Raw genomic sequence first — 16,846 nt, forward strand, 5'->3', positions numbered from 1 at the left:
CAGTAAGTCATGTCTCTATTTGAATGTCTTAGATCTTCAAATTTCACCCTGGCTCAGACAAGAAGGCTGTGAAACAGCCAAACTTTGCAGACTTCAGCAGGTTTAGGGAGGTGAGATGTTCATGACCGTTAATTACTACAGACACTTGCAACGCTCCTAAAAACACACAGTATCACTCATTATAATAACACACATACATTCATCTCCATTATCCTTGTATTTGAGGTGGAGTCACTTTTAAAGATGACATGATACTGCATTCACAATGTATTTAACTTGAATAATGTGATATATTTACATGTGAAAATAACCGATCGTAAAATGCGACTTTAACGTTATAAAGTAGTCGTTATGTTGCTGTATGATATTTGGGTAAAAATATAGAAGAAAAGCTGTCCCGGGGATGAACGTGGGTATGACATTTTGATGAAAGGTTATGAAGGTTAAAAAATACAATTAATTATAATAAAAATAAAATAAGAATAATGTAACTAGGGTCAATCCATAATAATATAATTAACTCACAAACACTTCAAAATATCTGTCTGTCCACCTGATGTACGGAGGATTAAAAATGAAATGAAGTACATTATCAGTGTATTAATTCCAACATGAAAATGTAAGTAAATAAATAAATCACTTTTTTTTTGATTGACAAATAGACATATTTAAAACATTTTAATTCCTGTTTTAAAATGTAGTTCATTATAACAAGAAAATAAATTAATATGTACATTTTGTAATTGGCAAATGCTTTATTGTAAAAATAAATGTAAAATATGCATTTGAAAATGATTTATTAATTCATTATTTTACTGTAATATTTTACATAATTTTAAATATGTCTAATAATTTGTCAGAAATGTTTTTAATATATATATATATATATATAATTTCATTTTGATGTTTGAATTCATAAATTGTGTCTGATTTCTTCTTTTTTATTTTTAAGTGTCACTCCTACACGTCCATCTCCATTAACTCAAGTGTACCCATTTAAAAAAAGATGTCATCCTTGGAAAAACACACACACTTCCTCAAGCCTGTCATCATTTTTCTCTTGGTTATTAATTATACGTGTTCTTTGAAGAATCTGAACTTCCTCTTTTTGGGTGTGAATGTGTGAGAACATGTCTTTACCTCTTCACTTGATACATTCCGTTATAGGACGCATCTGTCCACACACACACACACACACACACACACACACTTGCTGCAGTAACCTGATTTGTGTGTTCTCATGTTGCTGTAACTGCAGGGTGGAAAGAGACAGCAGTTTCCCACAGTTTAATATGAGTATAAAGCTGCAGGAGCACAGTAAAAACACACACACACACACACACACACAATTCATCAACGTTGCTCAGCTTCCATAAGCCTCTGCAGGGCGTACACACACTTATTTGATAGCACAGGCACCTACAAATATCTGATATTTTAGAGGCTGTTTGTGCTCGAGCCATCTCTATGAAAGCAAATACTCATTTATGATATGGTCCTGGAGGAACGTTGTCTTGTTTCGGTGTGTACTGTGCTAACTATATTTGGTTGAACGACAATTAAAACCACTTGACTTGAGCTATGACAGTCGTCTCTATATGAAGGGATTGTGGCCCAATCAAATACTCATAGCTCATTTCAAGTCTCCGAAGACCTCTAAACGCATCAAACGGCGAGCATTCCTTCATCTTTATAACATTTTTAATCCCGTCATGCTTTTAACTTTTGGCCTCTGTAAAGTGGTGTGAGGGAATGTGAGCGCTGCATGAAATTCATTTGCCATAGTTTTGTGAGTTATGGGTTGAATGTAAGGAGTTCTTGGTGAGAGAATCTCTCGGATGTGAACTATTTCTATGTTTAAAGAAATATTGCGGGTTCAAAACAAGTTGAGCTCAATTGACAGCATTTGCGGCATAATGTTGATTAAAACATACAAAAAACGTTTCGGCTCGTCCCTGCTTTTCTTTTTAAAAGAACAAAGAAAAATCAATGTTACAATGAGGCACTTACAATGGAAGTGAATCAGGTCAATATTTGGAGTGTTTAAACAGAAATGTGAAGCTTGTAATTTTAAAAAAAGCACTTCAATTTGTTCCTCTGTTAAAACGTGTTTATTAGTTGAACTTTAAAGTTTTTTAGGTCATTTTGGGGGTTTAGGGTTTGTTTATATTACATTATATATATATGTATACGTATCTATCTATCTATATATATATATATATATATATATATATATATATATATATTTGGGCTGTCTATTTAACGCGTTAATTCGGTGCAATTAATTTGACAAAAATTAATGCAATTAATTGCACCATAATAAGGAAGATTCCTGAGAAATGTAAGCTTGTAGTACCACCTGTTTACTCCAGAGGGCAGTAAGTGGCATTTCAGCTGTATGAGCAACGCACAATTTATACAGTGAAGAAAACAACCCACAACACAGTTCTTGCATTCAAAACACTTGAAGGAGTGCAAATTCAAACTAAGGGATCTCAAGATGTGTTTATAGATTGAGTATTAAACTATATTTAACTTGAAACCGTGAACTAAACATTTTATTCATTTATGACGCAACGCACCTGAGACGCTACACAAGCATGTCTGATGCAGGTGTACACTGACGGGTCCTTAAACAAGCCCTCATAATAAATCTCCAACTGATTGACAAATTCACTTGTGTAATGGATTGCTGTGAACTGTGTGCCAATGATTGACTTATGATCAATAATATGGTAGTAAACAACACATTGTATTCTAAAGCCACTTTTTGTATTGTCTTATCAATGATTAACTCTTCTGCCACAAGAATGTAAAGCAGTTTAATTATCTGAATATTTTTATTATATATATATAATTTTTAAATATTTAAAGATAACTATGTATAATTATATATTGATATAAATATGTATTATCATTATATATTGAATTATTGTTATATAAGGGGCTTTCTCAGCAAATATTGGTATATGTGATTAATCATGATTAATTAATCGGGACACAATGTAATTAATTAGATTACACATTTTAATCGATTGACAGCCCTAATATAAATATATATATATAGACAGATTAACCCCATTCACTTCCATTGTAAGTGATATATATCACTTACAATGGAAGTGAAAGGGGTTAATCTGTCAATCTGCCCAACATTTCATAAGCAACATTCAACCATAGGCAACATACACTCACCTAAAGGATTATTAGGAACACCATACTAATACTGTGTTTGACCCCCTTTCGCCCTCAGAACTGCCTTAATTCTACGTGGCATTGATTCAACAAGGTGCTGAAAGCATTCTTTAGAAATGTTGGCCCATATTGATGGGATAGCATCTTGCAGTTGATGGAGATTTATGGGATGCACATCCAGGGCACGAAGCTCCCGTTCCACCACATCCCAAAGATGCTCTATTGGGTTGAGATCTGGTGACTGTGGGGGCCATTTTAGTACAGTGAACTCATTGTTATGTTCAAGAAACCAATTTGAAATGATTCGAGCTTTGTAACATGGTGCATTATCCTGCTGGAAGTAGCCATCAGAGGATGCATGGTGGCCAAAGGATGAACATGGTCAGAAACAATGCTCAGGTAGGCCGTGGCATTTAAACGATGCCCAATTGGCACTAAGAGGCCTAAAGTGTGCCAAGAAAACATCCCCCACACCATTACACCACCACCACCAGCCTGCACAGTGGTAACAAGGCATGATGGATCCATGTTCTCATTCTGTTTACGCCAAATTCTGACTCTACCATCTGAATGTCTCAACAGAAATCGAGACTCATCAGACCAGGCAACATTTTTCCAGTCTTCAACTGTCCAATTTTGGTGAGCTCTTGCAAATTGTAGCCTCTTTTTCCTATTTGTAGTGGAGATGAGTGGTACCCGGTGGGGTCTTCTGCTGTTGTAGCCCATCCGCCTCAAGGTTGTGCGTGTTGTGGCTTCACAAATGCTTTGCTGCATACCTCGGTTGTAGCGAGTGGTTATTTCAGGCAAAGTTGCTCTTCTATCAGCTTGAATCAGTCGGCCCATTCTCCTCTGACCTCTAGCATCAACAAGGCATTTTCGCCCACAGGACTGCCGCATACTGGATGTTTTTCCTTTTCACACCATTCTTTGTAAACCTTAGAAATGGTTGTGTGTGAAAATCCCAGTAACTGAGCAGATTGTGAAATACTCAGACCGGCCCGTCTGGCACCAACAACCATGCCACGCTCAAAATTGCTTAAATCACCTTTCTTTCCCATTCTGACATTCAGTTTGGAGTTCAGGAGATTGTCTTGACCAGGACCACACCCCTAAATGCATTGAAGCAACTGCCATGTGATTGGTTGATTAGATAATTGCATTAATGAGAAATTTAACAGGTGTTCCTAATAATCCTTTAGGTGAGTGTATGTGTGTATGTGTGTATATGTATGTATATATGTGTATATGTGTATATATATATCTATATATATATATATATATAGATATATATATAATGCATATATTGACAGATTAACCCCATTCTTCCATTGTAAGTGCCTCTTTGGAACCCATATGGAAGTGAATGGGGTTCATCTGTCAATCTGCCCAACATGTCATAAGCACCATTCAACCATAGGCAACATAGACTTTAGTGAGGGTAGAAGTCATACTTGATTTGCCATGAATGAAAACAAAGCTGTGAGGGACAGAAGTACAGTATGTTAATAGGTTGCACTATACATCAGTTTGAAATATTGAACAGACTGTACTTCTGTGCCTTTATAAGAACAACAGACTTCCATGTGCGACTCAGACTTCACTGCCCAGTTTAGAATATGTGACCCTTTCCGACCAACCAAACTTAATTTTACCCTATTTGTCCATAACAGTTTCTGCCTGCCATGTGTTCGACTTCCGTTTTGAAACACATTTTCCGTGCAAACACCACTCTTTGCCTTTGCAATGTTGTCGAAACACTTTTTCCCCCCTTTTTCCAGTACTCTGCCCATATTATAGTCAGTCGTAATTTTACAGCCAGTAATGAGCACCGTTACCTTCACACGCCTGTATTGCGATCGTAATTCTTGCGCGTTGCCCTGAGGGTACGACTGGCTGTGTGAAATAACTTGTTGTGTGCCGCAGCAAATCAAATAGATTTTTTATGACTTTTACAGCCTTGCAATCAATCTTTTTCTGCCATTACGTTTTGTTGTGCCATAAAGTACAGATCTTCTGTGTCATACCGACCGCAAGACTAGGTGTTATGGGCTTTTTAACGAATTTACAAATATGACAATATTGATGTCACACTTAATTCATTGAACATAAGTCATATTTGAGTGAAATATTGCAACATAAGCGATGCATTTTAAGCCAGGAAAGCCTTACCTTTTATCAAGATTGATGTTATGCCCCCAGTGATCCGTAAATATACACAGTTCCTTATTTTGAGCCAGCTTTGATTTCATTTTAAAAGATGGAGTGAGGACTTCAAGGGTGTCTTCCCTTATGCTATTCAAATTGTCTTGGCCCACTTCCTTTGTGAGAGAGACTCTAAGGTCTAAGGGAAAATGCAGACTAACATCTAGCAGTAGCAGTTTTTGATAGAGGAAGTCTATTTGACATCTAGCTAACTTGGTCGTGTCTAGAAAGGAAGCACTCGTGTTTCAAGAATCGCATTTGTGTTTATTTGGAGTCCCACAGACACATTACTCCTACCCATAATGGACTAATTCTTAACCCTAACTCTAAACCCTAAACCTAAACTGTAACCCGAATTCAACTTGTGCTTAACTGTCCCAGATCAAGGCATACCCTTTAGACATGACCATCTAAATTGGCTTCAAACTCACCCTGTTTATGTGAAGTCTCATTTAACTGCAGGACAAACGGATGGTACACATGCACATGTAAATATAAATGACATAATTAAGCAAAAGGGAACATGTACAGAACTCAAACTCAATTGCATATACTGTACAAATCGAAGGAACTGTAACATTGAGGCCTTGTTTACACTGCCCGATAACTCTTAAATCATTCTTCTCTTACAGCAGGAAACCAGTGCAGCACCTCAAACCGTAAGACCCGGGATCAGAGGAGGTCCCAGCACAGAAGATCTAGCACCTCCTAAAACCGTAAGAGCTGACCGCTTCTCATTATATATGCACTCAACACTTCATTTGGTCCAGATACTCAGGCCTTGGAGGGTAGTCTGGGGCTAGTTGTCACACTTTTTTACTCAAGTGAATATTTCTCAGAGCATGCTGATTTAAAAAAAATGAGTTTCTGAAAAGCCACATGTCTTTAAGTCTTGGCAACAGCCAAAAAAAGCTTTTGCCCAGGAAAAAAAGATACAGTTCTTTGAACATACGTGTAACAACTTGCTCCAATAGCAGGACGTTTTGTCACACTATATGGGGTTAAGTTGTCACAATAAAACCTGCCATTAAACCATTGGTGTAGGTTTCATGTAATCATTGAAAGGGACAAAGAACACAAAACTTTTCAGTAAAAATCTTCCTTAATAATATAATTCAACCTTGCCTTAAAGGGATAGTTCACCCAAACTAAAATTTTAAATTATCATCATTTACTCACATCATGCCATCCCACATATGATTGACTTTCTTTCTTCTGCAGAACACAAACAAAGATTTTTTGGAAGAATATTTCAGCTCTGTAAGTCCATACAATACAAGTAAATGGTGACCAGAACTTTGAAGCTCCAAAAAGCACATAAAGACAACATAAAAGTGATGCATTATTCCTCAGTGGTTTAATCCATGTCTTCAGAAGTGATATGATAGGTGTGGATAAGAAACAGATAAATATTTAAGTCCTTTTTTTACTATAAATTCTCCTCCCTGCTGCCCAGTAGGTGGCGACCTTCATGAAGAAGAGCACAGAGGAAAGTGAAAGTGGATATTTATAGTAAAAAATGACTTCAATATTGATCTGTTTCTTGCTCACACCTATCATAACACATAATGTGGATTGAACCACTTGGATTACTTTTATGTTGTCTTTATGTGCTTTTTGGAGCTTTAAAGTTCTGTTCACCATTCACTAGCTTTGTAAGGACTTACAGAGCTGAGATATTCTTCAAAAAATCTTTGTTTGTGTTCTGAAGAAGAAAATCACACACATTTGGGATGGCATGAAGGTGAGTAAATAATGAGAATTTTCATTGTTGGTTGAACTATTCCTTTAATAGTTTGATTATGTTCGATTGTTTACCCAAGAGCTATAACAAAAATATGATGATAGTAAAATTCACTTTGGTGGGTAGAATACACTAAACTAATTTTAATTTAAGAGGGTTTTGAACAAGGTGTTTGAGACCAAATACAAACCCTCTACTAGTAAAAACACAAATTTGCACAATTGGACTTTTGACTCCAAATCTTATAGTTACTTGAGATATAGCCCTTGTGGCAACTTCTGGCTACTCCAGTGTCACAGTCTGAAAATGTTCTATTATATCATGCCATGGCCTTTTGGTTAACACACATGCTCTTACACTTCGAGTCATGGTGCTCATGTGGACAACTCATGAGTCTTTATATCATGATGACATCATTGTAATACATTTGTAGAGAATACTATTAGTATTACTGTAGTAATATTCCTTTGACATGCATGTTCAAACCCCCTCAAAGGATTCTACAGGGTTACTCCAAGGCCACGCCCCTCAGAAGCCAGTACGAAGAAAGCTCCACCCTGAAAGCCAGAGTTCCACGCCCCCCTCGGCCACGCCCTACTCTGCTGCCACACTGACCAAATCTACGCAGAGGTCAATACATCAACACATATCCCTATCACACAACATTTCAGAGAATATTTTAGTCAGATAGTAAAAATGTACTTCCATATTATATATGCAAATACACAGGTTGCCTCCCAAACAGAAGAGAGAGATCCAGATGGCTATAAGGAAGAACCGAGAAACCAACGCAGTCCTGACCCGCCTCAACAGTGAACTACAGCAACAGCTAAAGGTGCAGCAGCCATATTTCTGATTGCATACATAAAGGAATAGTTCACCCAAAAATGAAAATTATGTCCAAGATGTGTTTTTCTCATACAACTAATGTAACTCGCAACATGCCAGATTTTAATGCGCGCAAACACGATGTGTTGGCTTTTTTTTTTATTAGCAACAATCTATACAGATAGTTGCAGATATTTTTTTTTTATTATTATTATTCCTCCATGTTCCTCTGTGTCCAGCGCTAGTTTTATTAGATTCTCAAGTAATCTAAATTGAAGCGAGGACATGCACATGCATTTTGTCTCCAACTTCAGATATTGTGAATTATAATAAAAAAACCTTATTCCTAATTAAACCTCATCTGGTGAAATATATCAACAAACTCTTCATCTGGTGAATATATATATACTGTAGGCTATAAAAAGCTTATTTTGTTAGATACTTAAATATAGAGCATTTTAACGCAGCCAAGACTCCGTCATTTATAATGAAGAGCCCCTTGAGTGTTTTAAGCTTGTTTATAGTTAAAAATCCCACATTATGCACCAACTCTTCAGTTTTCAGGTTATAATTAGGTTTTAGTTGAACAGTAAACTTAATCTGGGATATTATTCATTTTAGACTCTTGTAGCCTCTATGTCTGTGCCCGTTACAGTAAGGAAATATCTTTTTTAACTTTCTTTAAACCAAATATAAAAATTAATGGGCCGATTAATCAGTTATCGGCCTTTTCCACCACCTTAGTTATCTGTATCGGCAAAATCCGCGATCATGTAAAAATTAATCGGCCGATTAATCGGTTATTGGCCTTTTCCACCACCTTAGTTATCTTTATCGGCAAAATCCTCGATCATGTAAAAATTAATCGGCCGATTAATCGGTTATTGGCCTTTTCCACCACCTTAGTTATCTGTATCGGCAAAATCCACGATCATGTAAAAATTAATCGGCCGATTAATCGGTTATCGGTCTTTGCCACCACCTTAGTTATCTGTATCGGCAAAATCAAATATCTTGTAAAAATTCATCGGCCGATTAATTGGTTATCGGCCTTTTCCACCACCTTAGTTATCTGTATCGGCAAAATCCACTATCATGTAAAAATTAATCGGCCGATTAATCGGTTATCGGTCTTTGCCACCACCTTAGTTATCTGTATCGGCAAAATCCACTATCGATCGACCTTTACTTAAAAGTAATTAAAATGTAATATCTTACACTACTTCATTTAATTGAAAGTAATTAAAAACGAATTACTTCGTAATCGGGTACACCCATCACTGAGCCAGAATGACACTGGAAAGAATTAACAGTGTAGGAGAAGACGCGTATTAAAGCACTTGAGTCATATGGACTAAATTTAAGTTACTTTTTTGTCATTTTTTGAGCTTGACAGCTTCTGGTAACAGACATTACAGCTGATTTTCTGTAAAGCTGAATAAATAATAATTATTCAAAGTAATGTCCAGCATCATCCAATCACAGCCAACCATGTTCAAATTCAATTCAGCATTATAAATTCTGAATCTATGTACTGATTATCATTGTCCCATGTCTGCCAAACATGTTGAGAGGTTCAAACATCATCTGCAGCCTGAAAATGATCTTTTGGTCAGATTTTTGTAGTGAATGCACTTAGCTGCATAGAGAGCTATAGGATGCTCCCTTGCTCCCTATTTAGTTAATGACTTAAACTCCAGTGTGCTGTCTGTCTGCACTTGTCTCAGAAAAGTTTGAAATGCACCTTATTTTCATCCTAACTCCAACTTCATTTTTCAACTTTTGGGTGAACCCAATGATTCTCAATGTGATAATGCAGTAAATATAAAGGAATGCATTTACTGATGTTAATGAATAGAATCGTATTGCACAATGGTAACAAAATAAAATATAAAAAAAATTGTGTTAAAATGAAGTGAAATACCCAACAGATTTGTTCATGTTTTTTCAACTTTTGAGGGAATAATGTCCCACAATACACGTATGTGTACATCACGTTTATCGTCGCGCTATCGCACCAAACATTTAGGACATTTTTAAAACGGCATATCAAATGAAACTAGAGACACTACTCTTTACACCCAAACAGGTTTCAATAAAATAACTTTAGGTTTCTTACCAGAGGCACTTTTGTTGGCTCTGCGCCCGTAGAAGCACTTCACGTACATCAACGATGTGCTGTAGTCACATGACTCGGTGAGGCAGAAGTTTAACCCTTAAATGTTAAACCCAGTTTAACCCATCTTATTTGTGTTCCATGAAAGCAAGAAAGTCATACGGGTTTGGAATTACATAAGGCCCGGGTAGCATAAATAATGACAACATTTTCCATTTTTGGGTGAATATTTATTTAAGTACTTTGCATTTAATGTACACATGGTTATTCCAGAAGCAAGATATAAATGAATTAATGCCACGCATTCATGCATAAAACGTTGACTTCTCATAGTATCTGGATATAAGCTGTCATCTCACACATGGGACGTTCTCTTGGATGGGCAGCACATCCTATTTCCAACACCTCTCCTCAGGCTGATCAAATATCTCTTCCAGTCTGTATATAAACACATATCAGACTTCGGCTTTTATATTTACACACTGACAGCTTCTGTTACCCTCAAGAGTTATTGAGAGACTCAATGAGCCGGTCTAGAGTTGCGGTCTTCAAATCATTCAGTGATCCGTCTTAATGAACACACACACACACACACACACACACACTTGTGCAAAGGCTTGCTTCAAACAGTTGTCCTTTTTTAAAATAGTGCATCCTACAGCTGCTGTGCTGTGAATGCAATTTTGGCAGTGAAAATATTCTCGTGACCAGCAGAATGTGCTTGGAAATGCATTTTACAACCGAGAGTGCGAGGAGGAGGAAAAAGTGAAAGAAAGACATTATACCGCAAGACTCTTGCTCGTAAACACCCATATCGGGTTTCAGCTTTAAATGCTGGGAACAGTTTACCTGCATTCAAAATTAGTAGTTTGCCCAAAAATTACATTTCTGTTATCATTTACTCATCCTCATGTCGTTTTAAACCCATATGACTGACTTTCTTCTGTGGAACACAAAAGGAAACATTTAGCAGAATGTCCTGGGTGCTCTTTTCCATACGATTAAAGCAGACAGTGAGGGCTGTCTAGCTCCATAAAAAGATCATACAAGTCCTCCATACAGTACATTGTCTGTGTTTTGTGTGAGGAACAGGCTGAAATTAAAGTCATTATTCACTGAAAATCTTCCCCTCCGCTGCAGCTCTCAATCTCATTTGCATTTACAAATATTCATAGAATTGAATATTCTTAGAATTATTAAATTTTTCACAGAAGAAAGTCATACGGGTTTAAGTAAATGATCATAAGTTAAAACTATAAAGCAAGAATCTAACATCCCATCACAACATGCAAGCTATCTAAGATGCTGTTTCTGATGGGTGTCAAATGACATGAAATGATAGGTGTGTTTGACAATGTCTGTCTGCATTTGTCTATATTGTTTTTGAAGATATCTGATATACACTTCTTTAATGACAAATGAAGACAAGCAGGAATAAAGGTTGTTAAGCCGTGTGGGCATCCAAGTTCCTTTTATCCTTTGTCTTTGATGTCATCCCAAGGTCTTGACCTCAGGTCACTTTGTCTGTCGGTGGAATTCTTCTTTGACAAATGTCTGTCTGCTGTACTGAGAACAGCCTGTTATATATATATAGTGCTTGCTATTGCTCATACCTCATTGTTATACGTACATTTTTGCAAAATGATTGTTACTTTTTCACTTTCGCACAAATCATGGGAATCGCAGATTATCAGTCCATAAACACTTACTTTTCGTCCTGTTCCTCACTCAATGCTATCTTATCCTCCTGAGCCGCGAGAGTGACCGCTGTGTGCTTCCATTTCCCTTTTTGATTTGTAACTAGTAGTACCTAATAAATGCAAAAAAAAAATAATAATAATAATTCTAGAGCAAATAGATTTCCTAAAAATGAATGTCAACATATGTGGACAGCGGGACCAGGTTTTGACATTTTAAATCATACCAAGCTATAGAAAGTCCGATTTTTTTTTAAAAAATTTTTAATTTGTGTTATTATTAATTTGTTTATTATGTTTCCAGGAGTGTTGGTTATTCATGATTTGAGACTTTACATCTGAAATTAGCATAATTTATTCTGATTCAAAGTAATGTCCAGCATCATCCAATCACAGCCAACCATGTTAAAAAAAAATTACATAATATAAATTCTGAATCTATGTACTGATTATCATTGTCCCATCTGCCAAACATGTTGAGTGGTCCAAACATCATCTGCAGCCTGAAACTGAACTTTTGATAGAAAGTTTGGATTGAATGCACTTAGCTGCATAGAGAGCTATAGGATGTTCCCTTGCACCCTATTTAGTGAATAACTTAGCCTCCAGTGTGCTGTCTGTCTTCACTGGTCTCAGAACAGTCCGAAATGCACCTTATGTTCATCCTAACTCCATATGAAGCCACTGAAAGCAACATTTTTCAGCTTTTGGATGAACTCATTGACTCTCAATGTGGTGCACAGTAAATAGGATTTCTAAGGGAAAAATGTGCCTAAGTACACATTAGTGTACATTGTGTTTAGTAGCATGGCGTTTCATAATAAATCGACTTAAGTCTTAAGAATGGCACATTGAATGAAACTACAGACTCGACTGTTTGTAGTTTTGTTGGCGTTTCTCCCATAGACAAACTCCGCTGTGGTCAGCACCATGTTGTTTTGCAAGTGGCTCCTGCGTTAAAAGTTTAACCCATTACTGACAGGACATAATCTCCTAAACTGAGATCAGTTGGTTTAAATCAATATAAAATATGCGTTACATATAGCGAAGCCAAAATACAACGTCCATGCATGTTTACGCGGGATCGCACAAGGTTATAATAACATCGAAACACTTTTACTATAGTGTGTGACTTGTAAGACGATATATTTTTATGCTTGCATTAAATAACAAACAACATTTTCATGCATGTTTGAGGCTGATCAATTCGTGTGTTAGCTCAACAGAGCATAGACATTATGAGTCATGAAGAGGAGGCGAGTCGACAGTACACAAAATTGCGTAATTGCCTGAGCAATTGCGTTTCTCATCTCACATTTGCTTTCATGACACTATCGGTTTTGGTTTAGGGTAGGGAGGTGGGCTTTGTGTTGTTAAAACTTGATTGCATGTTTAACCTTAACCTCATCTGTTTGGGAGAACATTTAACTCGCTTTTAGCGCCACGCGGTGGACATTTCACCTCAGAACTGCCGCGATGCGTGTAATGAACCACGTAATATCATTTCGCAAAAAACCGCACATAGAACACCTTAGAAACTGCATAGCAACGCCCTGGCAACCACTCAAAACACATCTCACATATCTGCTTATTTCTTTCAAAGCTTTAGGAGAAAAGGGTTGGATACATCATGATCGAGATTGGATCATTTATTTATTGGCTTCAGGTCACAATGTGCCGTTTTATTGTAACCCAAAAAGTGAGTTCAGGATATCATACAAGCCTAAAGGAAATTAAATCTTGAATTGAAATGGAGTTTAATTTGATTTGCTCAGCTTAGCTTAGCTTATCTCAAATAATCTTACCAATTTTAGTTTGACTCTGTGTACTCCTCTCTCTATTTGTCCTCTCTTTCTTTCTAAGGTTGTGCATCGGGAGCGAGTTACTTTGGAATCCCAGTTGGAGTTACTGCGGCCCGTGGCATCAACCTGACCCAACACACACACTCGTTCTTTTTTTTGTTGTCTTTCTACACACACATCTTTCAATATGATGATGGCAAAACCGGATTCTGTCTAAGCTATAATATATCTGAGCTATAATACAGTCACATGACAGGAAGCTATTTTTAAGTGACCAAACATTTGGGACGCCACAAACATTTTGTCAAAAATACAGGATTTTACCTCCGTAAAGGTGGAGAATGAGACGTTTGTTTGTTTGTTTGTTTGTTTGTTCAAGCATGTGGCTTACAGCAAAATGATCTCTGTATCTTTCAAACAAGATGCGTTTACTTGAGAAGCAATATTGTGTACGATGGGATGCATTGATTTTTAAGAGTATATCTGGAAATAGTGCTTTTTTCTTATAATATTGATTAAATAGTTATTTTTATTGTTTTAAATACATTTAGATTTAGTGATGTTTATGCCTAAAACAAGAAAACTAATATTTTCCCAATGAGTTAAGAAAAATGTACTTATTTTCAAGATATATTCTCTCAAGTAAATGTAAATTGTTTAAGGAGATTTCAGGATTTTTATCAGGAAACAGGACAAAAATACTAAATGATTATTTTGCACTGAAATGCTTGAAATCAACCTGGAAGTTTATGTTTGGTTGATACAAGAGATCTGGTTTTGTGCTTTGTTCGACAAATACACTAATGCATCTAATTATTGTAATTTGACTTGAATGTGTTTGAGGCCGATTCTTTGCCACCATGAATGAGCTTATATGGGTGATTCTCACACTGACATGTTCAGGTCACATTTTCAACCCAAAATCAAAAGAAAAAAATATAAATTTTTATCTTATTTTTTTTTGTTTTTGCATTATGATATTTCATTACAATCAAGTACATCGTGATTCTGGATTTTTTCTCCAATTAATTCTAATTATTCTTACTGGTGATTCTCATTAGACTAATTAACAAATTATAATAATACATTAATTGATAATTAATCATTATAATACAATACTAATTTATAAATTAATAATGTCATAATTATATATATATATAATCATTAATATTATACACCAACAATCTTCATGGTCCTAAAATAGCCTTTATTATTTGTAAACAAAATATACTTTATTTCTTTTTGTTTTGGGGGTGAAATATGACCCACATACAAAATTATAACAGTTTTTGTGAGATTAACCCATTAAGAACACAGGTAAAACTCTGAATAATATTTTTTTATGTGAGATGGGACAAAGTTTAGGACATTTGTAAAGATGTGGAATTGTTTGTCATGAAGACTCCTAAAATCTGAATGTATTTGTTTTTACACGTCTAGTTTGGATGGCATGTTTTATGTGGGGGGGGTTTTTGACAATAAAGAAATGTTAAATACTGGAATGTTAGATGATCTAGACTTTTGAAAGTCACGTGTACATTAACCTCAGATTAAATGAATGAGGGGGATCCAATGATTGTGCTTGTACTGTATTACAAAAACTTTGGGTGTCACAAAATATTAGTCAAATTTTATTGCTCACAATAATCTTTATTATTATAATTTTTTTTTTTAAATATAAGTCATTTCATCGGCATTTCTAACTGTCTTAAAAAAATCAACAATGGTATTTTGGGGAAATTACAGGACCAGTAATTATGAAATGTCAAAAAAGGTTGTTTAAAAAAAATTATCAAATGAAAACCAGCGACTGCAAAAAAGTAAAAGAAATGTCTGTATTTTTTGTTTTAATGTGTGCAAACAACTTTCCTATGCAAAAAAAAAATAAATAAAAAATAATATTTTGCAGGCCAAGCTTGTTGTTGGTCAAGTTGTGTGTTTTTGATAAAAAGATGAATCTAGCTGAACTACACGCACTCTGTTCTGATACAGGAATGTGATATCTGTGAATGAGTTGTAATTATGGGGGAAAATAGTGAGTGATTGTAATTTTAGGTTTACTTTTGTACAGCATTCTTACAGACTGTAGGGTGAAACCATTCATGCTCATCCCTTCAATTCATCTCTTTGGGTTTCCTATGTTAGTGTCAAACATGAGGACCATAGAGAATCAATTGTACATGTACGGTCAGTGGATCAAGAGGTCGTGACCTCTGACGGTCATGTTCAATCTGTCTCATGAGCTCTTTTGACTAATCTCATGAGTTCCAGAATATTTACATTGGAAGTGGATTGGTTCCTTTGATGAGGACAATATATCAGTATGCAGGCTACATCATTGTGGGCAATTGGGCTTTCAGGGAGTCCAAACTGTTATATATGTATATATATAAAAAGCTTATATTATATATATATATATACAGGTGAAACTCGAAAAATTTGAATATCGTGCAAAAGTTCATTAATTTCAGTAATTCAACTTAAAAGGTGAAACTAATATATTATATAGACTCATTACAAGCAAAGTAAGATATTTCAAGCCTTTATTTGATATAATTTTGATGATTATGGCTTACAGCTTATGAAAACCCCAAATTCAGAATCTCAGAAAATTAGAATATTGTGAAAAGGTTCAGTATAGTATTTTAAGTTGAATTACTGAAATTAATGAACTTTTGCACAATATTCTAATTTTTCAAGTTTCACCTGTATATATGTTTTTTAATGTAACCATAAATGAACAGAATCTGAACATTTCTGTAAAAATTTTCTCTACTGATTTTGAGGGAAATCTGTTGAATTCAGCAGAATGGTTTTGAAATAAATGGTCAAATGTGTTAAACATAATGCTATTAACCCTCTGGGATCTGAGTGTATTTTGGGCCCTGGAGAAGTTTTGACATGCTTTGACATTTATGCTTTTTTCAGTTGCTTAAAAACACATTAATGGCTACAATAATATGTGAGCAACATGTGTGTACAGGTTTCTATTTTTGTGAAAATAGCGTTTATGCGTGGTTTTTGAAAAAACAACACTTTTAAGTCATTGAAATAAGGCCATATAACACATACTAAACATTTGTCCACAAGCCTTTTGAGAACTGGATCTTGTAGCCTAGAGTATTTGTTACAAAATTATGTGAAAACCATCCTGATCACTCATTCATACAAAACAATGTAGTACTTTAACTTTTGTAAGACACTTTTAGAGTTAGAAAAGTCATATGCGAGGAGGCGTGAACGATCATGAATATTGATTGCC

General features: G+C 35.6%; 1 protein-coding gene across 6 annotated transcripts in view; it reads left to right on the forward strand.

Moving 5' to 3' along the window:
- The window catches only part of reps2 (RALBP1 associated Eps domain containing 2), a 53,784-nt gene extending 38,292 nt beyond the window's left edge, over nucleotides 1-15,492 (forward strand). For all 6 annotated transcript variants that reach the window (XM_052092116.1, XM_052092118.1, XM_052092120.1 and 3 more), the window contains 5 exons: nucleotides 33-110; nucleotides 6,030-6,113; nucleotides 7,638-7,771; nucleotides 7,871-7,976; nucleotides 13,646-15,492. In XM_052092116.1, coding sequence (XP_051948076.1) covers nucleotides 33-110; nucleotides 6,030-6,113; nucleotides 7,638-7,771; nucleotides 7,871-7,976; nucleotides 13,646-13,714 — 471 coding nt within the window. In that variant the 3' untranslated portion in view covers nucleotides 13,715-15,492. The remainder of the gene's footprint in view (nucleotides 1-32; nucleotides 111-6,029; nucleotides 6,114-7,637; nucleotides 7,772-7,870; nucleotides 7,977-13,645) is intronic.
- Nucleotides 15,493-16,846: the final 1,354 nt, after the last annotated feature.

Source organism: Xyrauchen texanus, chromosome 25 (genome assembly GCF_025860055.1).
Source record: "Xyrauchen texanus isolate HMW12.3.18 chromosome 25, RBS_HiC_50CHRs, whole genome shotgun sequence".
NCBI classification, from domain to species: domain Eukaryota; kingdom Metazoa; phylum Chordata; class Actinopteri; order Cypriniformes; family Catostomidae; genus Xyrauchen; species Xyrauchen texanus.